Source organism: Staurois parvus, unplaced genomic scaffold (genome assembly GCF_062004578.1).
Source record: "Staurois parvus isolate SC_StPar_1 unplaced genomic scaffold, SC_StPar_1.0 ptg000635l, whole genome shotgun sequence".
Classification (NCBI taxonomy): domain Eukaryota; kingdom Metazoa; phylum Chordata; class Amphibia; order Anura; family Ranidae; genus Staurois; species Staurois parvus.
In genome coordinates, this window is record NW_028318431.1 from 4,171,314 (window position 1) to 4,199,159 (window position 27,846).

General features: G+C 46.4%; 1 protein-coding gene across 1 annotated transcript in view; it reads right to left on the reverse strand.

Annotated features, from left to right (window-relative positions):
* The window catches only part of LOC149449186 (transient receptor potential cation channel subfamily V member 3-like), an 84,389-nt gene extending 57,203 nt beyond the window's left edge, over positions 1 to 27,186 (reverse strand). Inside the window, exons 1-3 of the mRNA XM_089693663.1 lie at positions 26,977 to 27,186; positions 22,182 to 22,259; positions 14,558 to 14,709 (exon numbers count right to left, since the gene is read on the reverse strand). Of these exons, the coding sequence (XP_089549789.1) occupies positions 14,558 to 14,709; positions 22,182 to 22,259; positions 26,977 to 27,086 (340 nt within the window). The 5' untranslated portion in view covers positions 27,087 to 27,186. The remainder of the gene's footprint in view (positions 1 to 14,557; positions 14,710 to 22,181; positions 22,260 to 26,976) is intronic.
* Between the last annotated feature and the right edge of the window lie 660 nt (positions 27,187 to 27,846).

A 27,846-nucleotide genomic window follows, 5' to 3' on the forward strand; every position in this document is an offset into this window, starting at 1 on the left:
CACCCTATGTCAAAAAATTCAACACAACAGCAGTGTGTGAGGAGACCTGAAAGTGGCACATGGCAGAGTGTGGCGATGGAGACAGCAGCAATGGGAGGCTGTACAGGGACCCATGAGAGACTCTGGACTTGGCAGCAGCATGAGGAGGTGGTATATAGGGGCCCATGGCAGATTAGGGGCCTGGCAGCAGCTATGGGAGGCCCGTAATCTGCCAGCACCCTATGTCAAAAAATTGAAAACACAAGCAGTGTGAAGAGACCTGAATGTGGCACATGGCAGAGTGTGGCGATGGAGACAGCAGCAATGGGAGGCCGTACAGGGACCCATGAGAGACTCTGGACTTGGCAGCAGCATGAGGAGGCGGTATATAGGGGCCCATGGCAGAATAGGGGCCTGGCAGCAGCTATGGGGGGCCCGTAATCTGCCAGCACCCTATGTCAAAAAATTCAACACACCAGCAGTGTGAAGAGACCTGAATGTGGCACATGGCAGAGTGTGGCGATGGAAACAGCAGCAATGGGAGGCCGTACAGGGACCCATGAGAGACTCTGGACTTGGCAGCAGCATGAGGAGGCGGTATATAGGAGCCCATGGCAGATTAGGGGCCTGGCAGTAGCTATGGGAGGCCCGTAATCTGCCAGCACCCTATGTCAAAAAATTCAACACAACAGCAGTGTGTGAGGAGACCTGAAAGTGGCACATGGCAGAGTGTGGCGATGGAAACAGCAGCAATGGGAGGCCGTACAGGGACCCATGAGAGACTCTGGACTTGGCAGCAGCATGAGGAGGCGGTATATAGGAGCCCATGGCAGATTAGGGGCCTGGCAGTAGCTATGGGAGGCCCGTAATCTGCCAGCACCCTATGTCAAAAAATTCAACACAACAGCAGTGTGTGAGGAGACCTGAAAGTGGCACATGGCAGAGTGTGGCGATGGAGACAGCAGCAATGGGAGGCCGTACAGGGACCCATGAGAGACTCTGGACTTGGCAGCAGCATGAGGAGGCGGTATATAGGGGCCCATGGCAGATTAGGGGCCTGGCAGCAGCTATGGGAGGCCCGTAATCTGCCAGCACCCTATGTCAAAAAATTCAACACACCAGCAGTGTGAAGAGACCTGAATGTGGCACATGGCAGAGTGTGGCGATGGAAACAGCAGCAATGGGAGGCCGTACAGGGACCCATGAGAGACTCTGGACTTGGCAGCAGCATGAGGAGGCGGTATATAGGGGCCCATGGCAGATTAGGGGCCTGGCAGCAGCTATGGGAGGCCCGTAATCTGCCAGCACCCTATGTCAAAAAATTCAACACAACAGCAGTGTGTGAGGAGACCTGAAAGTGGCACATGGCAGAGTGTGGCGATGGAGACAGCAGCAATGGGAGGCCGTACAGGGACCCATGAGAGACTCTGGACTTGGCAGCAGCATGAGGAGGCGGTATATAGGGGCCCATGGCAGATTAGGGGCCTGGCAGCAGCTATGGGAGGCCCGTAATCTGCCAGCACCCTATGTCAAAAAATTGAAAACACAAGCAGTGTGAAGAGACCTGAATGTGGCACATGGCAGAGTGTGGCGATGGAGACAGCAGCAATGGGAGGCCGTACAGGGACCCATGAGAGACTCTGGACTTGGCAGCAGCATGAGGAGGCGGTATATAGGGGCCCATGGCAGATTAGGGGCCTGGCAGCAGCTATGGGAGGCCCGTAATCTGCCAGCACCCTATGTCAAAAAATTCAACACAACAGCAGTGTGTGAGGAGACCTGAAAGTGGCACATGGCAGAGTGTGGCGATGGAGACAGCAGCAATGGGAGGCCGTACAGGGACCCATGAGAGACTCTGGACTTGGCAGCAGCATGAGGAGGTGGTATATAGGGGCCCATGGCAGATTAGGGGCCTGGCAGCAGCTATGGGAGGCCCGTAATCTGCCAGCACCCTATGTCAAAAAATTGAAAACACAAGCAGTGTGAAGAGACCTGAATGTGGCACATGGCAGAGTGTGGCGATGGAGACAGCAGCAATGGGAGGCCGTACAGGGACCCATGAGAGACTCTGGACTTGGCAGCAGCATGAGGAGGCGGTATATAGGGGCCCATGGCAGATTAGGGGCCTGGCAGCAGCTATGGGAGGCCCGTAATCTGCCAGCACCCTATGTCAAAAAATTGAAAACACAAGCAGTGTGAAGAGACCTGAATGTGGCACATGGCAGAGTGTGGCGATGGAGACAGCAGCAATGGGAGGCCGTACAGGGACCCATGAGAGACTCTGGACTTGGCAGCAGCATGAGGAGGTGGTATATAGGGGCCCATGGCAGATTAGGGGCCTGGCAGCAGCTATGGGAGGCCCGTAATCTGCCAGCACCCTATGTCAAAAAATTGAAAACACAAGCAGTGTGAAGAGACCTGAATGTGGCACATGGCAGAGTGTGGCGATGGAGACAGCAGCAATGGGAGGCCGTACAGGGACCCATGAGAGACTCTGGACTTGGCAGCAGCATGAGGAGGCGGTATATAGGGGCCCATGGCAGATTAGGGGCCTGGCAGCAGCTATGGGAGGCCCGTAATCTGCCAGCACCCTATGTCAAAAAATTGAAAACACAAGCAGTGTGAAGAGACCTGAATGTGGCACATGGCAGAGTGTGGCGATGGAGACAGCAGCAATGGGAGGCCGTACAGGGACCCATGAGAGACTCTGGACTTGGCAGCAGCATGAGGAGGTGGTATATAGGGGCCCATGGCAGATTAGGGGCCTGGCAGCAGCTATGGGAGGCCCGTAATCTGCCAGCACCCTATGTCAAAAAATTGAAAACGCAAGCAGTGTGAAGAGACCTGAATGTGGCACATGGCAGAGTGTGGCGATGGAGACAGCAGCAATGGGAGGCCGTACAGGGACCCATGAGAGACTCTGCACTTGGCAGCAGCATGAGGAGGCGGTATATAGGGGCCCATTGCAGATTAGGGGCCTGGCAGCAGCTATGGGAGGCCCGTAATCTGCCAGCACCCTATGTCAAAAAATTCAACACAACAGCAGTGTGTGAGGAGACCTGAAAGTGGCACATGGCAGAGTGTGGCGATGGAGACAGCAGCAATGGGAGGCCGTACAGGGACCCATGAGAGACTCTGGACTTGGCAGCAGCATGAGGAGGCGGTATATAGGGGCCCATGGCAGATTAGGGGCCTGGCAGCAGCTATGGGAGGCCCGTAATCTGCCAGCACCCTATGTCAAAAAATTGAAAACACAAGCAGTGTGAAGAGACCTGAATGTGGCACATGGCAGAGTGTGGCGATGGAGACAGCAGCAATGGGAGGCTGTACAGGGACCCATGAGAGACTCTGGACTTGGCAGCAGCATGAGGAGGCGGTATATAGGGGCCCATGGCAGATTAGGGGCCTGGCAGCAGCTATGGGAGGCCCGTAATCTGCCAGCACCCTATGTCAAAAAATTCAACACACCAGCAGTGTGTGAGGAGACCTGAAAGTGGCACATGGCAGAGTGTGGCGATGGAGACAGCAGCAATGGGAGGCCGTACAGGGACCCATGAGAGACTCTGGACTTGGCAGCAGCATGAGGAGGCGGTATATAGGGGCCCATGGCAGATTAGGGGCCTGGCAGCAGCTATGGGAGGCCCGTAATCTGCCAGCACCCTATGTCAAAAAATTCAACACAACAGCAGTGTGTGAGGAGACCTGAAAGTGGCACATGGCAGAGTGTGGCGATGGAGACAGCAGCAATGGGAGGCCGTACAGGGACCCATGAGAGACTCTGGACTTGGCAGCAGCATGAGGAGGCGGTATATAGGGGCCCATGGCAGATTAGGGGCCTGGCAGCAGCTATGGGAGGCCCGTAATCTGCCAGCACCCTATGTCAAAAAATTCAACACAACAGCAGTGTGTGAGGAGACCTGAAAGTGGCACATGGCAGAGTGTGGCGATGGAGACAGCAGCAATGGGAGGCCGTACAGGGACCCATGAGAGACTCTGGACTTGGCAGCAGCATGAGGAGGCGGTATATAGGGGCCCATGGCAGATTAGGGGCCTGGCAGCAGCTATAGGAGGCCCGTAATCTGCCAGCACCCTATGTCAAAAAATTCAACACACCAGCAGTGTGTGAGGAGACCTGAAAGTGGCACATGGCAGAGTGTGGCGATGGAGACAGCAGCAATGGGAGGCCGTACAAGGACCCATGAGAGACTCTGGACTTGGCAGCAGCATGAGGAGGCGGTATATAGGGGCCCATGGCAGATTAGGGGCCTGGCAGCAGCTATGGGAGGCCCGTAATCTGCCAGCACCCTATGTCAAAAAATTGAAAACACAAGCAGTGTGAAGAGACCTGAAAGTGGCACATGGCAGAGTGTGGCGATGGAGACAGCAGCAATGGGAGGCTGTACAGGGACCCATGAGAGACTCTGGACTTGGCAGCAGCATGAGGAGGCGGTATATAGGGGCCCATGGCAGATTAGGGGCCTGGCAGCAGCTATAGGAGGCCCGTAATCTGCCAGCACCCTATGTCAAAAAATTCAACACACCAGCAGTGTGTGAGGAGACCTGAAAGTGGCACATGGCAGAGTGTGGCGATGGAGACTGCAGCAATGGGAGGCCGTACAAGGACCCATGAGAGACTCTGGACTTGGCAGCAGCATGAGGAGGCGGTATATAGGGGCCCATGGCAGATTAGGGGCCTGGCAGCAGCTATGGGAGGCCCGTAATCTGCCAGCACCCTATGTCAAAAAATTCAACACAACAGCAGTGTGTGAGGAGACCTGAAAGTGGCACATGGCAGAGTGTGGCGATGGAGACAGCAGCAATGGGAGGCCGTACAGGGACCCATGAGAGACTCTGGACTTGGCAGCAGCATGAGGAGGCGGTATATAGGGGCCCATGGCAGATTAGGGGCCTGGCAGCAGCTATGGGAGGCCCGTAATCTGCCAGCACCCTATGTCAAAAAATTGAAAACACAAGCAGTGTGAAGAGACCTGAATGTGGCACATGGCAGAGTGTGGCGATGGAGACAGCAGCAATGGGAGGCTGTACAGGGACCCATGAGAGACTCTGGACTTGGCAGCAGCATGAGGAGGCGGTATATAGGGGCCCATGGCAGATTAGGGGCCTGGCAGCAGCTATAGGAGGCCCGTAATCTGCCAGCACCCTATGTCAAAAAATTCAACACACCAGCAGTGTGTGAGGAGACCTGAAAGTGGCACATGGCAGAGTGTGGCGATGGAGACAGCAGCAATGGGAGGCCGTACAGGGACCCATGAGAGACTCTGGACTTGGCAGCAGCATGAGGAGGCGGTATATAGGGGCCCATGGCAGATTTGGGGCCTGGCAGCAGTTATGGGAGGCCCGTAATCTGCCAGCACCCTATGTCAAAAAATTCAACACACCAGCAGTGTGAAGAGACCTGAATGTGGCACATGGCAGAGTGTGGCGATGGAAACAGCAGCAATGGGAGGCCGTACAGGGACCCATGAGAGACTCTGGACCTAGCAGCAGCATGAGGAGGCGGTATATAGGGGCCTATGGCAGATTAGGGGCCTGGCAGCAGCTATAGGAGGCCCGTAATCTGCCAGCACCCTATGTCAAAAAATTCAACACACCAGCAGTGTGTGAGGAGACCTGAAAGTGGCACATGTTTGAGGCATGATTCATGGCGGATTTAGTCAGTTGTGTCAGGAACTGGTGGTTTGAAATCCAGACTAATCCACGCCTGATTCATTTTCACAAACGTGAGTCTCTCCACACTTTGGGTGGACAGTCGTGTCCTCCGCGGAGTTGCAATACCTCCTGCCGCACTAAACACGCGCTCCGATGCCACGCTACTGGCCGGGCATGACAGCCTTTCAAGGGCAAATTCAGCTAGTTGGGGCCAAAGGTCAAGTTTCGTTGCCCAGTAGTCAAGGGGATTGTCTACCTCGGTTGGCAGGGTGCTGTCCAAGTAGGCCCAAGCCTGTTGTTTGAGCTCCTGCTCCAGGTCCACCTGATGCTGCTGCTGCTGCTGCGGCTGGTTAGTAGTTTCCTCACTGCGCTGGTGAAGAAAGCTACTCATCATCGACTGCAGACTGAGGCAGCCGCTGCTGGTGGAGCTGCCACTGCTCCTACCACCCCACCCCTCCCCTGCTGCCATGCCAGCGGAACGCGAGCGCACAGGGCCCACAGTGTCTGAGGATGGACGTTGGCGCACAAAGGCAGAGACCAACTGACTACATAGGTGGTTTTTATAGTACGTAATTTTGGCCTCCCTCTCAGCAGGTGTGAAAAAGGCCACCATTTTGGACCGGTAGCGAGGGTCCAACAAGGTGGACAGCCAAAAGTCATCCCTCTGTCTGATGGTTATTATTCGGCTGTCGCTACGCAAGCAAGCGAGCATGCTATGGGCCATTTGTGCCAAGGAATGCGAGGGACTCCCTGCCTCCATCTCCACAGCATACTGCCACGGTGCGTCTGGGTCCTCTGTCTCCTCCTCCTCCTCCTCTACCAGATGCTCCTGCTCCTCCACTCCTGTCCGCTGAGTGGAAAAACCACCCATTTCACTCAATAATTCCTGAGCACCAATGTCCTCCTCTACCTCCTCCTCTTCTTCCTGTCCTGCCCCCACAGGGGTCATGTGGCGTTGAGATCTGTGCGCCACGTCTACCGCACCCTGACCAGCCATTGTTAACAGCATTTGTTCCAGGACGTGCAACAGAGGAATGACGTCGTTCATCCCATAGTCCTGCCGACTCACAAATAGCGTGGCCTCCTCAAAGGGCCTGAGCAAGCGGCAGGTGTCACGCATGAGCTGCCAATGGCTGACATCTAAGTTACACAGGGAGTACCTTTATCCGCTTTTAACATCAGGAAATCTGTGATGGCCTTTCGCTGTTCGTAAAGGCGGTCTAACATATGTAGGGTTGAATTCCACCTTGTTGCAACGTCACAGCATGAGGAGTCGGTACGGGGGCCCATGGCAGATTACGTGCCTGGCAGCAGCAATGGGAGGCCCGTAATCTGGCAGCACCCTATGTCAAAAAATTGAACACACCAGCAGTGTGAGGAGACCTGAAAGTGGCACATGGCAGAGTGTGGCGATGGAGACAGCAGCAATGGGAGGCCGTACAGGGACCCATGAGAGACTCTGGAACTGGCAGCAGCATGAGGAGGCGGTATATAGGGGCCCATGGCAGATTAGGGGCCTGGCAGCAGCTATGGGAGGCCCGTAATCTGCCAGCACCCTATGTCAAAAAATTCAACACAACAGCAGTGTGTGAGGAGACCTGAAAGTGGCACATGGCAGAGTGTGGCGATGGAGACAGCAGCAATGGGAGGCCGTACAGGGACCCATGAGAGACTCTGGACTTGGCAGCAGCATGAGGAGGCGGTATATAGGGGCCCATGGCAGATTAGGGGCCTGGCAGCAGCTATAGGAGGCCCGTAATCTGCCAGCACCCTATGTCAAAAAATTCAACACACCAGCAGTGTGTGAGGAGACCTGAAAGTGGCACATGGCAGAGTGTGGCGATGGAGACAGCAGCAATGGGAGGCCGTACAGGGACCCATGAGAGACTCTGGACTTGGCAGCAGCATGAGGAGGCGGTATATAGGGGCCCATGGCAGATTAGGGGCCTGGCAGCAGCTATGGGAGGCCCGTAATCTGCCAGCACCCTATGTCAAAAAATTCAACACACCAGCAGTGTGAAGAGACCTGAATGTGGCACATGGCAGAGTGTGGCGATGGAAACAGCAGCAATGGGAGGCCGTACAGGGACCCATGAGAGACTCTGGACTTGGCAGCAGCATGAGGAGGCGGTATATAGGGGCCCATGGCAGATTAGGGGCCTGGCAGCAGCTATGGGAGGCCCGTAATCTGCCAGCACCCTATGTCAAAAAATTCAACACAACAGCAGTGTGTGAGGAGACCTGAAAGTGGCACATGGCAGAGTGTGGCGATGGAGACAGCAGCAATGGGAGGCCGTATAGGGACCCATGAGAGACTCTGGACTTGGCAGCAGCATGAGGAGGCGGTATATAGGGGCCCATGGCAGATTAGGGGCCTGGCAGCAGCTATAGGAGGCCCGTAATCTGCCAGCACCCTATGTCAAAAAATTCAACACACCAGCAGTGTGTGAGGAGACCTGAAAGTGGCACATGGCAGAGTGTGGCGATGGAGACAGCAGCAATGGGAGGCCGTACAGGGACCCATGAGAGACTCTGGAACTGGCAGCAGCATGAGGAGGCGGTATATAGGGGCCCATGGCAGATTAGGGGCCTGGCAGCAGCTATAGGGGGCCCGTAATCTGCCAGCACCCTATGTCAAAAAATTCTACACACCAGCAGTGTGTGAGGAGACCTGAAAGTGGCACATGGCAGAGTGTGGCGATGGAGACAGCAGCAATGGGAGGCCGTACAGAGACCCATGAGAGACTCTGGACTTGGCAGCAGCATGAGGAGGCGGTATATAGGGGCCCATGGCAGATTAGGGGCCTGGCAGCAGCTATGGGAGGTCCGTAATCTGCCAGCACCCTATGTCACTCTCCTCGCCAGTACTTCTTCGCCTGGCTGCTGAAAAGGCCGATGTCTCCCCCCGTTCCTGACCGCCCTCTGTTAGCTCTTCCTCACTGTACAGTGGGGCTGAGCCCACAGCATGCGATACTTCGCTTGGTGAGGGAACAGCAAAGGACAGGGGCAGGTAGAGGACATGTGATTTCAGTGGGCTTGCTCCCGGGCCATGCCAACTAACGGTTGTGTCTGACGTACCCACCGACCGTTGGCTGTAGGTGTCAGAGGTGACCTGGGAAGAGGAAGACGACCGAGCCAACCAATCAATGACGGCAGGGTTGTCGGTGGAGACACGACCGCTGGATGACACCGGGAGCACTGGCCTCTGGCTGCGAATAGTGCTGCCTCGACCCCTTCCTCTGCTGCCACGTCTGCTCGCTCCTAAAAAATTGCCTCCTCTGCCACTCCTCTGCATGTTGTCTGACATACTCTTTAATTCAACGATTATGTGTCCCTGAGTAACAATTCTCTGGCACTCAGTAACAATTCTGTCTGTCCCTGAGTAAAAATTCTGTGGCCCTAATTAAAGTTTCTGTGGCCCTGAATAACAATTCTCTGGCACTCCGTAACAATTCTGTCTGTCCCTGAGTAAAAATTCTGTGGCCCTAAGTAAAGTTTCTGTGGCCCTGAGTAACAATTCTCTGGCACTCAGTAACAATTCTGTCTGTCCCTGAGTAACAATTCTCTGGCACTCAGTAACAATTCTGTCTGTCCCTGAGTAAAAATTCTGTGGCCCTAAGTAAAGTTTCTGTGGCCCTGAGTAACAATTCTCTGGCACTCCGTAACAATTCTGTCTGTCCCTGAGTAACAATTCTCTGGCACTCAGTAACAATTCTGTCTGTCCCTGAGTAAAAATTCTGTGGCCCTAATTAAAGTTTCTGTGGCCCTGAGTAACAATTCTCTGGCACTCCGTAACAATTCTGTCTGTCCCTGAGTATGAATTCTGTGGCCCTAACTAGCGTTTCTTTGTCCCTAAGTAACAGTTCTGTGGCCCTGAGTAACAATTCTGTGTCTGTGCGAGTAACAATTCTGTGGCCCTAAGTAACAGTTCTGTGGCCCTCAGTAACAGTTCTGTGTCTGTGCGAGTAACAATTCTGTGTCTGTGCGAGTAACAATTCTGTGGCCCTAAGTAAAAGTTCTGTGGCCTTCAGTAACAATTCTGTGTCTGTGCGAGTAACAATTCTGTGTCTGTGCGAGTAACAATTCTGTGGCCCTAAGTAAAGTTTCTGTGGCCCTAAGTAACAATTCTCTGGCACTCAGTAACAATTCTGTCTGTCCCTGAGTAACAATTCTCTGGCACTCAGTAACAATTCTGTCTGTCCCTGAGTAAAAATTCTGTGGCCCTAAGTAAAGTTTCTGGGGCCCTGAGTAACAATTCTCTGGCACTCAGTAACAATTCTGTCTGTCCCTGAGTAAAAATTCTGTGGCCCTAAGTAAAGTTTCTGTGGCCCTGAGTAACAATTCTCTGGCACTCCGTAACAATTCTGTCTGTCCCTGAGTAACAATTCTCTGGCACTCAGTAACAATTCTGTCTGTCCCTGAGTAAAAATTCTGTGGCCCTAAGTAAAGTTTCTGTGGCCCTGAGTAACAATTCTCTGGCACTCCGTAACAATTCTGTCTGTCCCTGAGTATGAATTCTGTGGCCCTAACTAGCGTTTCTTTGTCCCTAAGTAACAGTTCTGTGGCCCTGAGTAACAATTCTGTGTCTGTGCGAGTAACAATTCTGTGGCCCTAAGTAACAGTTCTGTGGCCCTCAGTAACAGTTCTGTGTCTGTGCGAGTAACAATTCTGTGTCTGTGCGAGTAACAATTCTGTGGCCCTAAGTAACAGTTCTGTGGCCTTCAGTAACAATTCTGTGTCTGTGCGAGTAACAATTCTGTGTCTGTGCGAGTAACAATTCTGTGGCCCTAAGTAAAGTTTCTGTGGCCCTAAGTAACAATTCTCTGGCACTCAGTAACAATTCTGTCTGTCCCTGAGTAACAATTCTCTGGCACTCAGTAACAATTCTGTCTGTCCCTGAGTAAAAATTCTGTGGCCCTAATTAAAGTTTCTGTGGCCCTGAATAACAATTCTCTGGCACTCCGTAACAATTCTGTCTGTCCCTGAGTAAAAATTCTGTGGCCCTAAGTAAAGTTTCTGTGGCCCTGAGTAACAATTCTCTGGCACTCAGTAACAATTCTGTCTGTCCCTGAGTAACAATTCTCTGGCACTCAGTAACAATTCTGTCTGTCCCTGAGTAAAAATTCTGTGGCCCTAAGTAAAGTTTCTGTGGCCCTGAGTAACAATTCTCTGGCACTCCGTAACAATTCTGTCTGTCCCTGAGTAACAATTCTCTGGCACTCAGTAACAATTCTGTCTGTCCCTGAGTAAAAATTCTGTGGCCCTAATTAAAGTTTCTGTGGCCCTGAGTAACAATTCTCTGGCACTCCGTAACAATTCTGTCTGTCCCTGAGTATGAATTCTGTGGCCCTAACTAGCGTTTCTTTGTCCCTAAGTAACAGTTCTGTGGCCCTGAGTAACAATTCTGGTTCTGTGCGAGTAACAATTCTGTGGCCCTAAGTAACAGTTCTGTGGCCCTCAGTAACAGTTCTGTGTCTGTGCGAGTAACAATTCTGTGTCTGTGCGAGTAACAATTCTGTGGCCCTAAGTAAAAGTTCTGTGGCCTTCAGTAACAATTCTGTGTCTGTGCGAGTAACAATTCTGTGTCTGTGCGAGTAACAATTCTGTGGCCCTAAGTAAAGTTTCTGTGGCCCTAAGTAACAATTCTCTGGCACTCAGTAACAATTCTGTCTGTCCCTGAGTAACAATTCTCTGGCACTCAGTAACAATTCTGTCTGTCCCTGAGTAAAAATTCTGTGGCCCTAAGTAAAGTTTCTGGGGCCCTGAGTAACAATTCTCTGGCACTCAGTAACAATTCTGTCTGTCCCTGAGTAAAAATTCTGTGGCCCTAAGTAAAGTTTCTGTGGCCCTGAGTAACAATTTTCTGGCACTCCGTAACAATTCTGTCTGTCCCTGAGTAACAATTCTCTGGCACTCAGTAACAATTCTGTCTGTCCCTGAGTAAAAATTCTGTGGCCCTAAGTAAAGTTTCTGTGGCCCTGAGAAACAATTCTCTGGCACTCCGTAACAATTCTGTCTGTCCCTGAGTATGAATTCTGTGGCCCTAACTAGCGTTTCTTTGTCCCTAAGTAACAGTTCTGTGGCCCTGAGTAACAATTCTGTGTCTGTGCGAGTAACAATTCTGTGGCCCTAAGTAACAGTTCTGTGGCCCTCAGTAACAGTTCTGTGTCTGTGCGAGTAACAATTCTGTGTCTGTGCGAGTAACAATTCTGTGGCCCTAAGTAACAGTTCTGTGGCCTTCAGTAACAATTCTGTGTCTGTGCGAGTAACAATTCTGTGTCTGTGCGAGTAACAATTCTGTGGCCCTAAGTAAAGTTTCTGTGGCCCTAAGTAACAATTCTCTGGCACTAAGTAACAATTCTGTCTGTCCCTGAGTAACAATTCTCTGGCACTCAGTAACAATTCTGTCTGTCCCTGAGTAAAAATTCTGTGGCCCTAAGTAAAGTTTCTGTGGCCCTGAGTAACAATTCTCTGGCACTCCGTAACAATTCTGTCTGTCCCTGAGTAACAATTCTCTGGCACTCAGTAACAATTCTGTCTGTCCCTGAGTAAAAATTCTGTGGCCCTAATTAAAGTTTCTGTGGCCCTAAGTAACAATTCTCTGGCACTCAGTAACAATTCTGTCTGTCCCTGAGTAACAATTCTCTGGCACTCCGTAACAATTCTGTCTGTCCCTGAGTAACAATTCTCTGGCACTCAGTAACAATTCTGTCTGTCCCTGAGTAAAAATTCTGTGGCCCTAAGTAAAGTTTCTGTGGCCCTGAGTAACAATTCTCTGGCACTCAGTAACAATTCTGTCTGTCCCTGAGTAACAATTCTCTGGCACTCAGTAACAATTCTGTCTGTCCCTGAGTAAAAATTCTGTGGCCCTAAGTAAAGTTTCTGTGGCCCTGAGTAACAATTCTCTGGCACTCCGTAACAATTCTGTCTGTCCCTGAGTATGAATTCTGTGGCCCTAACTAGCGTTTCTTTGTCCCTAAGTAACAGTTCTGTGGCCCTGAGTAACAATTCTGTGTCTGTGCGAGTAACAATTCTGTGGCCCTAAGTAACAGTTCTGTGGCCCTCAGTAACAGTTCTGTGTCTGTGCGAGTAACAATTCTGTGTCTGTGCGAGTAACAATTCTGTGGCCCTAAGTAAAGTTTCTGTGGCCCTCAGTAACAGTTCTGTGTCTGTGCGAGTAACAATTCTGTGTCTGTGCGAGTAACAATTCTGTGGCCCTAAGTAAAGTTTCTGTGGCCCTAAGTAACAATTCTCTGGCACTCAGTAACAATTCTGTCTGTCCCTGAGTAACAATTCTCTGGCACTCAGTAACAATTCTGTCTGTCCCTGAGTAAAAATTCTGTGGCCCTAAGTAAAGTTTCTGTGGCCCTGAGTAACAATTCTCTGGCACTCCGTAACAATTCTGTCTGTCCCTGAGTAACAATTCTCTGGCACTCAGTAACAATTCTGTCTGTCCCTGAGTAAAAATTCTGTGGCCCTAAGTAAAGTTTCTGTGGCCCTGAGTAACAATTCTCTGGCACTCCGTAACAATTCTGTCTGTCCCTGAGTATGAATTCTGTGGCCCTAACTAGCGTTTCTTTGTCCCTAAGTAACAGTTCTGTGGCCCTGAGTAACAATTCTGTGTCTGTGCGAGTAACAATTCTGTGGCCCTAAGTAACAGTTCTGTGGCCCTCAGTAACAGTTCTGTGTCTGTACGAGTAACAATTCTGTGGCCCTAAGTAACAGTTCTGTGGCCTTCAGTAACAATTCTGTGTCTGTGCGAGTAACAATTCTGTGTCTGTGCGAGTAACAATTCTGTGGCCCTAAGTAAAGTTTCTGTGGCCCTAAGTAACAATTCTCTGGCACTCAGTAACAATTCTGTCTGTCCCTGAGTAACAATTCTCTGGCACTCAGTAACAATTCTGTCTGTCCCTGAGTAAAAATTCTGTGGCCCTAAGTAAAGTTTCTGTGGCCTTAAGTAACAATTCTCTGGCACTCAGTAACAATTCTGTCTGTCCCTGAGTAACAATTCTCTGGCACTCAGTAACAATTCTGTCTGTCCCTGAGTAAAAATTCTGTGGCCCTAATTAACGTTTCTGTGGCCCTAAGTAACAATTCTCTGGCACTCAGTAACAATTCTGTCTGTCCCTGAGTAACAATTCTCTGGCACTCAGTAACAATTCTGTCTGTCCCTGAGTAAAAATTCTGTGGCCCTAATAACGTTTCTGTGGCCCTAAGTAACAATTCTCTGGCACTGAGTAACAATTCTGTCTGTCCCTGAGTATGAATTCTGTGGCCCTAACTAGCGTTTCTTTGTCCCTAAATAACGATTCTGTGGCCCTCATTAACAAGTCTGTGTCCCTGAGTAATGGTTCTCTGTCCCTAAGTAACTTTTCTCTGTCCCCAATTATCGTTTCTGTGGCCCTAACTCTGTCCCTGTCCCTAGTACAGAGCGGTCTGCCTCTGTTCAATAACTGCAGGCAAATGAAGAATTCCAAAATGGCCGCTATTTATAGCTCGACCATTACACAGTGCTGGCTGGCTGGCTGCTGATTGGCTGATGCGATCACATGTAGTTGAGGAATGCATTATGGGTCAGCGCGCCTTGTCTGCGCGCCTTCCCAGACATCCCCGCTCCGTCGCCGCACATGTCAGCCGCCATTTTCTGAAAAATTTCGATTCGCGCGTCCGAATTAGGCTATTTTTCGGATTCGGCACGAATCGAAATTTTTCCAATATTCGACTCGAATTCCACTTCGGATACTTCGATTCGCTCATCTCTAGTTGGAACCAATATACTTACATTGCATGACTCATTTCAACTTTACACAATAACAGATTAAATTTACTGCAGTATGAACTGACAACACAAAATCATTAAGTCTATTCTCTCAATATTAATTTGATAATGTGATTTCATTTGTATTACCTTGAGCATCAGGCTTTGAAGAGGTAGAAGACCTGTCTTTAATATTTTTAAGAAGTCTCATTAACAACTCCTTGTCTCCATCAGAAACAGCAGATGATAAAAGACTTTCATGATTACGTATTTCATGATTTGCTTTCGACGACTCACTGTCACTAGAATGGTAAAAGAAAAAATGATGGATATTATACTTAATAATTCATTTAGTTTCAATTAAGTGCAAAATTGATTCTATAAGCATATGATTATGGAATACAAAATGCTTTCATGGCCTATCAAGCATATTTATGTATTTTTTATATTGTTAAACATTATTAACATAATTAGCTATAACTTATGGACTAACCTTTTCCTCTCCTGAACCCCCATCTTACTGCATACTGATTCGCTGAGAGCCTGAGCCAGCTGCTCCCACCCCCTCCACAGCACAATGCTGCAGAAGCAGAGCAGAGAGACGGTGGCTGACAGTCATCAGCTCTCTGCTCGAAGACCACTGAGAACTGAGCGTTCAGCATAGTTTGATTTCTCAGTTTTAGAGCTGGCAGGGGACAGATGCATCATCGGATTGAGATTGCATCCACCTACAGTAGGTAAGTATACATCAGGGGCGGACTGACAACTCATGGGGCCCCCGGGCAATAGGAGATAATGGGGCCCCCTGTGTCCCCGCCCACACTCAAGCCACACCCACACAATGTTCCAACTATATATTGCAGCTCAGCTGCATAGGGGGGTATTTAAATATCTACTGCAGCGTAGCCTGCAAAGAAGCTCCTGCCTTCTTTCTGTAGAAGCCGCTGGGCACTTCCAGGTTTAATGATGGCTGTGGCATGGCAATCATTTATGACACAACCAGGGGCAATATATGAAAGCAGTGGGCCTGTGTGCAAGATCATAATTTGGGCCCTGACAGCATAGAAAGAAGTGCGGCGTGCACAAAATGTGATGTGGTTTTAGGGGGCAGTAGGCAACGCCTGCTGGTTACATTGCACAGTAAAGATGCCTGATGACTGAGAGGTTACTTGACTTGTGTGGCTGTTCAGCTCCCACTCAGCCTCTTTCCTGTCAGGGGTTCCAACCCCCCACAACCCTTTTTTTTTCCTGACAGACCATGGAAAATCTGCATTTTTTTTACTGAAATATGACAGAAACTCCTGTTAGAAACTAAGAGGGGAAGAGAGGGTAGTGAGATAGAGACAGAAGAGGGGAGGGAGGGAGAGAGAGATGGAAAAGTAGGTGGGAGGAAAGGAAGGTATGAAGGGGGAGATGAGAGAGAGAGGGAGGTGAGAGAGAGAAGGAGGGTGAGATAGAGATGGAGAGAGATGGAGCGAGACAGAGAGTAAATGAGAGGCTGAGTGAGAGGGTGAGAGAGAGAGCGGGAGTGAAAAAGAGAGGGAGGTGTGAGAGAGAGGGAGTGAAAGAGAGAGGGAGAGGGTGAGAGAGAGGTGGAGAGGGTGACAGAGGGAGGGAGAGGGTGGGTGAGAGAGAGGGGGGGTGAGAGAGAGGGAGAGTGAGAGAGAGGGGGTTGAGAGAGAGAGGGAGGGGAGAGGGAGGGGAGAGTGAGGGAGGGTGAGAGAGAGAGGGAGAGAGAGAAAGAGGGAATGAGAGAGAGGGAGGGTGTGAGAGAGAGGGGAGAGAGGGGATAGGAGAGAGAGGGGGAGAGAGGGAGGGAGAGGGAGGGTAAGAGAGAGGTGGGTGAGACAGTGGGGGAGAAGGAGAGAGAGAGAGAGAGAGAGAGAGAGAGGTGAGAGGGAGGGGTGAGAGTGAGTGAGAGAGAGAGTTTAAAACCTTCCAAAACAACACCTATGAAGTAAGCCCACGAGGTTTGAACCAGGCAGCGAAGGAACTCCACAAAATATTACACACCATTAAAGATAAAGCCCAGCTGAGAAAAGTCAACCACAAGAAACCATCCAACAAACAATCCATTAAATGGTTTGACAAAGAAAGTCCATCCCTCTTCAACATCTACATCAATGAACTGGATGCAGCTCTAGAATCCTCCCCAGCACCTGGACTGACTCTATGTGACACCAAGGTGAAGTTCCTGCTATATGCAGATGACCTCCTACTACTGTCACCAACAGAGAAAGGCCTACAAGACAGCCTGGAAGTGTTGGCGAAATACAGTGCCACATGGGCACTACCTATCAATTCAAAGAAAACGAAAATCATGGTGTTCCAAAGGAAGAACACAAAACGAACTAAGAGCCCTTCCTTTACATTAAACAAATGCACTCTTGATGAATCCCACAGCTACACATACCTGAAATTAACCAATCAGGAAGTTTCAAGCCAGCCACAGAAGCCCTGAAAGACAAGCCATGCACAGCCTTCTATGCCATCAGGAGACAGCTGTACCATCTAAAACCACCAGTAAGAGTCTGGCTTAAAATCTTTGATAGCATTATCACCCCAATCCTTCTTTATGGCAATGAAGTTTGAGGTCCTGTCATCTACCGAGACCAATCCAAATGGGACTCCAGCCAGCCAGAAATATTTCAACTGGAATTCTGCAAGCACCTCCTCCAAGTCCATCGGAGCATCTCCAACAGTGCTTGCCGGTCTGAGCTAGGCAGATTTCCTTTGCTTCTCGCAGTACAGAAGAGAGCGGTATCATACTGGGGCCATCTACAAAACAGCAGTCCTAACTCATACCACCATAAGGCCCTACTGACCAATTAGGACCAGTCAAAGCCATGTGACCTGCAACAACTCATCAGCGCCTTGTGTATCCAAAATGCCCAACGATCTAGCTTGACAAAATCTCAAATAAAAAACATAATGAATGATTCCCAAGAAAAATATACTGAGAAATGTAGAAATTAAATAACTCAAAGAAACTGTTTACCAATCACTGCACAGAGACTACAAACTGGCCCCATACCTGGAGATGCTACAGGACTCAAAAGACAGACAGACCGTGAGCTGGTACAGACTGAGTGCCCACGGCCTGGAAATCGAATCAGGACAGCACAGGCAGACCTATAATCCCAGGGAGAGTAGAGTGTGCCAGCAATGTGACCAGGGGGTCCTGGAGAACGAGGGCCACTTCCTGCTACAGTGCCCCAAGTACTCATCAGTAAGGGGCACTCACTTCCAGAGACTCTGCACTCTCATCCTGGACTTCACTTCTATAGAAGAGAGGAAGAAACTCCAAGTTCTACTGGGAGAAGAGGAGCCAATGGTGAAAATAGCTGCACAATATGTGACAGCATGCCACAGACAGAGAGGGACATGAAAATCTGAGGACTTAAAAAACCTTTACATGGATCCTTCCCCCATCCCCCTTTATATTACTGCTTCCCCCTCCACCTTTTCCCATACAAAATGCTTTGGCAATGCTAAAATGTTATTTGGTCCTGCCAACAAAGCTCTTTTGAATTTGAGAGAGGGAGAGAGAGGGTGAGAGAGAGAGGGGGGGGGAGAGGGGGAGGGTAAGTAAGAGAGATAGGGTGAAAGAGAGGGGGGGAGAGAGAGGAAGGGAGAGAGAGGGTGAAGGAGAGAGTGTGTGTGTGTGAGAGAGAACAAGAGAGAGAGAGAGAAAGGGAGGGAGAGAGAGGATAAAAGAGAGAGAGGGTGAGAGAGCGAGATAGGGTGGGAGCGAGGGAGAGAGGGTGAGAGAGAGGGTGAAAGAGAGAGATGGAGAGGGTGAGAGAGAGAAGGAGAGTGAGGGAGAGAAGGAGAGAGGGGGTGAAAGACAGAGGGTGAGGGAGAGAGAGAGAGGGAGGGAGGGAGAGGGTGAGAGAGAAAGGGAGAGAGATAGGGTGAGAAAGAGGGTGAAAGAGAGAGGGCAAGAGAGAGAGAGAGGGTGAGAGAGAGAATGAGGGAAGGAAAGAGGGAGAGACGGTGAAAGAGAGAGAGAGGGTGAAAAAGAGAGAGAGGGTTAGAGAGTGAGAGACTCAGTGGGGAAGGAGTCAGTATCTATTCATCTAATACGTGCTACTTACTGGATTGGGGGCTTCTGCTGACGCCTCTTTCCTGACTCTCCTCACCGTCACTGACAGTCCTGGCTCCTTATCTGCTCCCATCTCGGACTCCCCGCTCAGACATTCCTGTCTGAATAATGTGTCCTGGTAGTACAGAACTGCCTGGTTTCAGGCGGACACATTATTCAGACAAACATAAAGATACTGCAACTGTGTGAAATGTGTGGAGTCTTTCATGTGGCCCCTACTGACCCTGGGCCCTCGCGCAGTGCCCCAGTGCCCAAATGGTCAGTCCGCTCCTGGTATACATATATATATTTTTTTATAGTTAACCCATACTTCTCTTTTAATATGCATGTCTTAGCATGGCTTTATTCTCAACAAAAAAAAAAAATCAGTAAAATCATAGATTGTGAGATGGTGATTAGAATTAAGAAGTAAAATTAGGGAGGAAAATTGGGTAGATGTGTAAAAAAAATGTATCTAAACATTCTGTTAAAATATTGGATCTCAAAAACACATATACATTCCTGTGTCCAGTGCTACCTAATTCCAACGAGAACAGTAAAAAGTCCGAGCACAGCAGGATATATCAGGTGGCCCTGCCCAAAGTCATAAAGTCTCTGCCTCAGGATATAAAACTTACAAAGGAACTGAACTCTAGAATCTGTGCCATCAAAAAGGCATGTAGGGCAAAGGACTAGTCACCAGTATTACCCGTGGTCTCCCTGCAGTTGATCTTTCACCACCATGCTTTGATCTGCACTTTGTCTCTTTGTGGAGGCGACTGTCCTGGTCGAGGCAGGGCTTTGCTTCCTTATATCAGAGCCCCCAGCAATAACAGTGAGCAGCACAGTAGTGATATCAACAAATCTCATGAGTCAACAGCGCCTTAGATTTGTAACTGCAGAGATACATCTGTAAGGCTGTAGGTGCAAGAGTGCCTAGCCACCCTCACACATAGACATGTGCAGTTCGTTTTGTTCCAAATTGAAATTCAAATGAAATTTTCGTTATTCGAAGATTAAGATGTATCCAAATTTCCAAATTACAATAGCAATGAATTTAAACGATCCAACATAACAAAATAAAATTTCATCTGAAATTCATATCAAATTGAAATCAAATTCAAAAACAATTTTGAAATAGAAACATATTGCTGACTATTGCTGATTTCCTTCAAAGACTATTTGTATTAGTGTTGGAATTCAGCCTTCTGCCGAAATTCTAATTTCGAAAAGAATAGAATAAAACCGAATAGAAAAATAGAGTAAAACAGAAGAGAATAGAATAGAAAATTAAAGAATAGATTTAAATAGAATACAAAATAAATGAATATAATAAAAAAATAAAAGAATAGAATAGAGTGGAATAAAATTGAAAATAAAAGAATTAAATAGAATAAAAATAGAATAGAATAGAACAGCCGTCTTTCAAAATTGGAATTTTGAAAAGAATAGAATAGAATAGATCAGAATAGAATATAATAGAAAATAATAGAGTAAAACAGAACTGAATAGATTAGAATAGAAAATAAAAGAATATAATAAAATAGAATATAAAATAAAGGAGTAGAAAATAATTGAATAGAAAATAAAGGAACAGATTAGAATAGAATAGACTAGAAAGAATATAACTGTCTTCAAAAATTAAAATTTCGTATAGAATAGAACCAGCTATTCTTCACATTGAATTTGGATCTATTCTAGATATTCCTCATAATATGGTTATGAAAGATAGAGACATGTGAGAGACATCACAATTTATGCATATTTTCATTGGAGGCCCTTCTACACCTTCTAACCCCTCCCTTTACTCTCTAAAGAGTAAAAAGTAATTCAATCTAGTTACAGTTATATTAAGGCAACCAGACAGACAATAGAGAACACCTGGACTAAAGATATGCAAGAAGCTATAGAAAGAGCTAAAGTTATGAAGATTAATACAAAATGGCAGTTATTTTGCAGGGTACTCATCCCATTTCTGCAAATATGATTTCCCTGGCTGTGATACTTACCTATGAATGGTAAAGATGTGCTCGTTATTACTTCAGAACCTGATATTTAAAATGCAGCAGCTGTGTTTGGTTGCCTTGGCCCGATATTTCCAATTTACCTTCCTCTCTCTAATCACCCCCCCCCCTTCCCTTCTATTACGCTGCATTCATCTCACTTCTTTTAACCATTTCTACATAGTCTGGTTGCCTACACACTACTTAACGAATGTCATTATTATGTTAACTCACAAATACTGATATGTTAAAGCGGAGTTCCACCCAAAAAGGAACGCTTTAAAGATTGGTCCCCTGCTCCCCATTAAGGATTGGCACCTTTGGGGAGTGTGGGGGGGGCGCGGGTACCCAAAATTGACAGGTACCCAGGTACCCACTCCCACTTCCGCTGTGATCGCTTAGGCGATCGGAAGCGGAAGTTGTCCTCCTACCCTCCCTCCCCATAGTCTTGTGGAACACATGGCAGGTCCCAGAAGACGACAGGGCCATTCAGGAAGCGCAGGGTTGCGCACGCATGAAGCTGCAAGCTGTCACAGCCGGGTGCCCACACTGAAAATGCCGGCATCTGGAATACAGGGCGGCCGGTGAAACGGGCTGCAGCGTGGGCACCGTGGGATTGTGGGACAGGTGAGTGGCTGTTTTTGTAGCTGCTGACTTTTATTTTTTTACAGAGTGAGTGGAACTCCGCTTTAAGGAACAATTGCAGGTATGGATAAAGGATGTGACCTCCACTTGTCTCCAGGACAGTGATGTTGCGTTTTCCATCTTGTCCAATATCAGCTTTTTTTTCCATTGGGTTAGCCTGCTGCCTGCCCTGACCTCCAGATTTCACCTCCATCAGATTTCACCTCCACCTCATTTGTACCACCCTGTCAAGTTGTCTTTCCACATCAGTTCTGGTGAAGAATCTGACACACTAGAGTTGTGCCATAATGACCATTCCCGGTCCCCTGCTAGTGACAGGTCCACCATATCCTATGAAAATTCCAGAATATCAATATAACCAGTAAAGTATAATTAAAGGCAAAGCTTTTTTAGCTTTAGATGGAGTGAAAATGGATTAGAACCCCCTCAGGATTTTATTGCTGTTTGTGTCCCAGTTTACAGAGATTCAACCATTCTATTTTTCATGTTTACCGTTATCACTGAAAGTGAAAGTAAATCCCAAATTTTGGTTTGTCACCAGAACAGTAATAGAGGGGAGATCTCCCACTGGAGACATGAAATCTGGTGACAATCTGGGATTCCCTCACTTTGGAGGGATTTCCTTTCACTTTTGGCTATGGGACAGGAGGTGAAGGGAAATCTCCCCAATGGGACACAGATGGTAAAAATAAAACTGACCGGGTTATTAGCCTTCCTTACTCTGTCCAAAATTAAAAAAAAGTTTTGCCTTTAGCTCTACTTTCACCAATTATGGTGATACCTAATGTTCACCGTGGTATGCTACATTTGTCTCAAAGTGTAAGATAAAACAATACGGCCAGTCATTTCTGCATGATCTCACCAAAATAACATTTTATTTGTTTATCTCAAAGCGCAATTGATTCAAAAGCCACCTTCCAATTTTACACTCTTGTTTTATCATTCCTCTGAACAGCCCCTTACAATATGTATTTACTGTACGATTACTGAGATTTTGTCCTGGCAATTTGACAGATGAAATATAATCTTCCCCGATCATTACCTGCTTTCTTCTAGAAGTAGGAGAACCGATTCATCGACAGGGGAACAAGGGGAATCCCTCTCTTCTTGTTTCCGGCCGCTTTACATGAGATACAAAATGTTTAACAAACACCAACTTCAATGTCCTAATACAAAAATAGTCTACTAAAAAGATATAGTCACAGTTATTAAGTTCTTTTTTTCATGTACAGACTAAACTTATACAAGCTTGAATAAAGTTGCATATTGACATTCATCTACAATTTATCTTCAGCACAAATTAGATAATTTGCAGCGCCCAGATAAAAAAAGCATTTTTTAGCTTTTATTGCTTGTTAAAGGTACACTCTATTGAAACAACAGAAGTTTTGTGTTAGGGGGATAACTGCACCTTTTATCTAGAATGTCCATGTCTTGCATTATCCTTCTTAAAGTGGCATTAAACCCAAGTGCAAAATATCTCATATATTGCAGCTTACCAATCCTTAATCACTTCCAGTCCGGACACTTTTACTCCCTTCCTGACCAGGGCAATTTTCAGCTTTCAGCGCTATCACACTTTGAATGACAATTGCGCGGTCATGCAACACTGTACCCATATAAATTTTTTACCATTTTTTTGAGACAGATACAATTTTATTTTGGTAGTATTTATTCACCGCTGGGATTTTTATTTTTTTGCTATGTAAATGAAAATGTCCAAAAAATTTTTTAAAAAGTGTTTTGCAAATAAATAATATTTCATCATAAATCTTAGCCAAAATTTATTCTGTTATCTTTTTAGTAAAAAAAAACAATAAGCCAAATTAGTTTATAACGAAAAATTATAATTTTTAAACATTTTTTTTTACATTTTTATTTTTTTTTTATTATTATTTATTTTATTTTTTATTTTTTTTACAGTGTCACCATGGTACTACTTTTGGGGGGTGATGAAGATTTTTTTTTTTTTACACTGATTGCTTTTACATCCATATAGGATGTAAAAGCAATCACTTCTTTTTCTCTCTGTCTGCATTCTTGCAGCCATTGAGAAATACTGAGTGAGCTGTGATTGGTCACAGCTTGTCACATGGTACAAGGCTGTTGTGAATAGCCTTGTACCATGTGACCTCTGTGATCATTCACAGATTTCACAAGTAGTAAGCAATGATGTCTTGCTTACTACTTTGCATGTGATCACTGATTGGCCAATCAGTGATCACATGATCGGGACCTCGTACAGAGGTCCCGTCCGACGATCAGTGTTTCACTGAGGACACAGCGGGCACCAGATCGCGGTGCTGCACGCTCCTGGGGAGCGCGCATAAGCAGGGTGCGGGCAGGCCGTTTATAAATGGCCACCCGACTCTACGTCCGGCCGTTTATATACAATGGCCGGTCGGGAAGTGGTTAAATATGGTGGCTGCATTAGTTTTCTTTTTTAGGCTTTTTATCTAGTGATTTGGTGCACATTTTCTGGGGTGTCTCCACTCTGGTTGGAGAGGGTAGTTTTGAAAGCACTAACAGATTTAGATGGACTTGACTAACAAATGAAAGCCAAACTCCAGCTTTCTTTGGGTATGAAGGTTTTGCACAAATTAATAAAAGTTAACCATTACAAGCACCCCTGTCAGTGCTAAATGGTTTATCTCAACCCTTTAAAGTGGTTCCAAAGGCAGAAGGTTTTTTTTACCTTAATGCATTCTATGTATTAAAGTGAAAAACCTTCTGGGTGCAGCTCCCCCCTCAACCCCTCCTTATACTTACCTGAGCCCCATCCTGATCCAGTAATGTGCATGAGAGCAGCTGCTCTCCAGGGTCTCTTTCTGCTCACTGACTTGCACAGCGGCAGGAGCCATGACCGCCAACTGGGGACCTGAGAAGAGGAGGATCGGGCCTGCTCTGTGAAAAACCATTGCACAGAGCAGAAGAGTATAACATGCTTGTGGTTTTTTTTAATTACAACCTTTAGAATAACTTTAACTGCAACTTTTAAAGACAAATAACAATTAAATGTTGCGCTAAGTGTGAAAGAAAAACATTTCATTAAAAATGAATTATTCGTGTGAACAACTATACACACACAGTACAACGTGCAAATTAATGCCCCAGAAGCTGAGCCCCGAAAGACGTCTGTTGATGATGAAACGCGTTGGTTGGAGCCTCCCTCTGACATCATCGCCTTGTCTGCCATTTTGAAAGCTGTATTTGAATGCTGATATTCCTTCTATGTTTTGTAAGCAGAATTTACTTGCGCCATAAAGGCACATTAGTTTTTACTGAACTATAAGAGGCATGTTTTATTTTACATGACACTGCCTTGGCTTTGCTATGAGAATGGCTTACTGTTCTAAGTGAAATCTTGGTCCCGGTTACAACATAGAGGTTTGGACGGAGTTACATCTATATAGAGCCTTATTAGACCCCCTATAATAAGGGGTCTTCTCATCTGGTAAGCCTCCATTTTACACACATGGTGGTGGTCTGTTCATTGTGGTAATTTTTTGGATGAAAAGAAGATCAACACTATTTTTATTGCATTCAAGAAACGCATGTTCTTTTTCACGAAGTGTTTGTGGAAGTTGTCATTCACCTGAACTTTGAACATTGTATTGTTCATTATATGGATTGTATATGATCTCTTATAGGCATTAATTTACACGTTGTACTGTGTATGTATTTTTCACACGAAAAATTAATTTTTAATGTAATTTTTTTCTTTTACCCTTAGCGCAACATTTATTTATTTAAAAATTTACTAAGGGAGGATGTCCTCTTAAAGTGTGTGCAGCTCTGTACATTGTGAAAGTGGGGAATTTGCGTTGAACCTATTCTGTTTTGTTCACTTTTAAAGACAGCATGGTCTGCTGAAGCAGAACCAGACCCCCCTATCCTTTGCAGCTAAGAAAGCAGCCTTTATTTGATCTGCATTTAAAGATCAACTATGATACTAGTCATGATGGCTTAAAGTTTGTTTGAAAGCTGACATAAGCACATACGCTATAACAGCTATCATTCCTGGCATGCCTTCAATATAACTGTTTTTTGTAACATTTACATCAGTGAGTTTACATTGTAGTTCTGGTTTGAAGTTGAAAAATAACAGAATTACTGGCCAGATCACCAGATGAAAATAAGGGACAGAAAGTCTAAAACAAATAAAAAGATTGTAGCCACTACATCTAAGAATTTTTAAGCTGCAATATAATATTTTTTTGCTTTTGTGTTTAATACAAATTTATTATAATTTACTGCTTGACATCCTGACACGCTGTGGACCTGATACGCTGATGTTATGAGAACTACAAGCTGTTGGGACTTGTAGTCTTCCCATTCACAGAACACTGAAGCCAGGAAGGAGGAGACCCATGCGGGCACATTTTTTAATATTGTGACAGCTAGCTGGCGGAGAAGATCCCCCTTTAGATGTCATAACAGGGGATCGGGGGAGTGGGGGCCAGTACAGTTGTAGGTGTAACATGTAACATGTTACAAAAGGTGAACGTATCCTTCAAAGTCTCCTGCATTTACAGGTCCACTTGCAATCTGCTGCCTGGGATGTGTGACACCATCCACTTCCCCAACTGGGCACATTCACTTGAACTGATTGTTACACTCTACAGGGTCTCTCAGCACATATTTTTGGTTGAAAAGCAACATTAGGAGTGCAAGACACTTAAAATACTCTTCCAGCATTGGACAGCCCAGCTTGTATAATGTAAAGCGTATGTCCATCTCAAGTAAACAAGTAAGGATGGGGGGTGAAGTTCTAAAAAAAGTGCATAGATATACTAGTGGATTTTCAAACAAATATTCACACGAACATTTGTACAAAAATTCTTCTCCAGTGAGCACTTGAGGGGGGGGTAGAGATCCGGGGATTGACAGTCACGGCTCTCTGCTCAGAGCAGAGAGGGAGAACTGAGCGATCAGCGGTGTCTGATCACTGAGTTCTCACACTTAGAACTGGGGGGTGGGGAGAAACAGCATCGTTTTTCCTAGGTAAGTGTGATTTCAAAAATCCTAAGCTTGTATAATCTTGTCTGAATTCTATGTTAACCTGTCATAAAGGAAACATGGAGGTGGCCATTGTCAAACTCTTCTGAGCAAGCTAATACTTGGCTGCCAAGCTAATCCTCTTACTATAGCTCTGGTCACTAACTTGGAAGAAATATGCAGAGAAGGACTTTTGTGTTTCCATTGATTCTGCTGATCAACTGTGTTTTGGGACAGTGGCTCGAAAAGTCTTGAAGCTTGTGGATTTGCATAACAGCCAGGCAGGTAGTATTTTTTATGAGGTCAGCAATAGCGGAACTTCTATTTATCATTTTGCATTTAATAGTCATAATCCCCTATACACCCAACATGCAGACGCATTACTCATTATGTGGTTAGCTGTTCTCCCAAGGCGGAACCAGCTTGTTTTGGCTCAGCTCTGTGTCACGAGTACTGATAATTCAGGATTGCCTGGCTGTGACACAGATACTAGGCTCTTAATTAGATTCATTCAGTTGCCACATTCAAAGAAATTGTAGCTAAAATAATTCATATTTTATTCTGGGTATGGTCATGTTATTAGTGAAAACGTAGTTATATTCAAACAAAGCTCATGGTAAGTAAATAATAATAATAACATAGCACTGTAAAAACAGGAGCAATATCATAGATACTGTATATAAAATCACTAGTGTTGTTTCAATTTTCTAGTAATAAAAGATTACATTTGATTGAATTCTGCAGGTAACTTGCAGGTGTGTCTTTTTTTTCTTTGCATTAATAAACCAGTTGTGATAAACTTCCATTTTAGGAGATAATTAGAAAGCAAATGTACATACCCTTCAGTAACGTGTGAATCCATAGGCTTCGTAAACATTGGGGAGCTAGATATGAGTGATGGGATAATAAAATCTTTAGGATCCTCATGATTGGGGGATTCTGAAGCCATTTTGCCAAAATCCAATAGTGTGTGAATAAATAATATCTTATAAAATTGAGAAATCCTTTTCCATTGCTTGTCGTGTAGATGTAGTGAGCTTTATGGGCTGTGTGATCAGGCAACATGAATGTACGCAAAGGTAAAGACACTCGCTTAAGGGCTGGGACATGATACTACTGGCCAAACCTGTTATGCAAGGTTGAATGTTTATGGTCTGGCAGAAAAAAAGACAATTCAAAATTCCAGAGCTAGCATCCCTTTTGGCAATGCATAATAATGTGGGAAGCATTGCTTCTGTGACAGTGATACAGAAGAAAGAAAGTCAAATCCTTCCCGAAATTCTGATTACTTGTTTAGTATCTTTCAGTGCTTAGGGCTAAAGCACAGGTCCTAACTGTCCATGTTTTTGAGGAACTGTCCCTCTTTTGAGGACAGTTTTAGAGCACTCCCATTTTCCAGATTTATTAACATTTACTCCGTTTAATGGCTCAATGTAGTCTGAAAATACAGCATAGTACAAATAAACAATTGGACATGAAAAATAAATCATGGAATCATTTTCTTTAACAAAATGTAATCAAAATGTTTGACTCATCAAAGTTGCCACCTTTTAGAGATATAACAGCTGAACACACTAGTGGCATGCTTTCTACATTCTTGATGGAAACCAAATACTGTTCGGAAAGTCCTTCCCAACATTGTTGCAGAAGTTCCCAAAATAAATTGCACTTATAGGTTGCTTTGCTTTCACCCTTCTGTCCAGTTTATC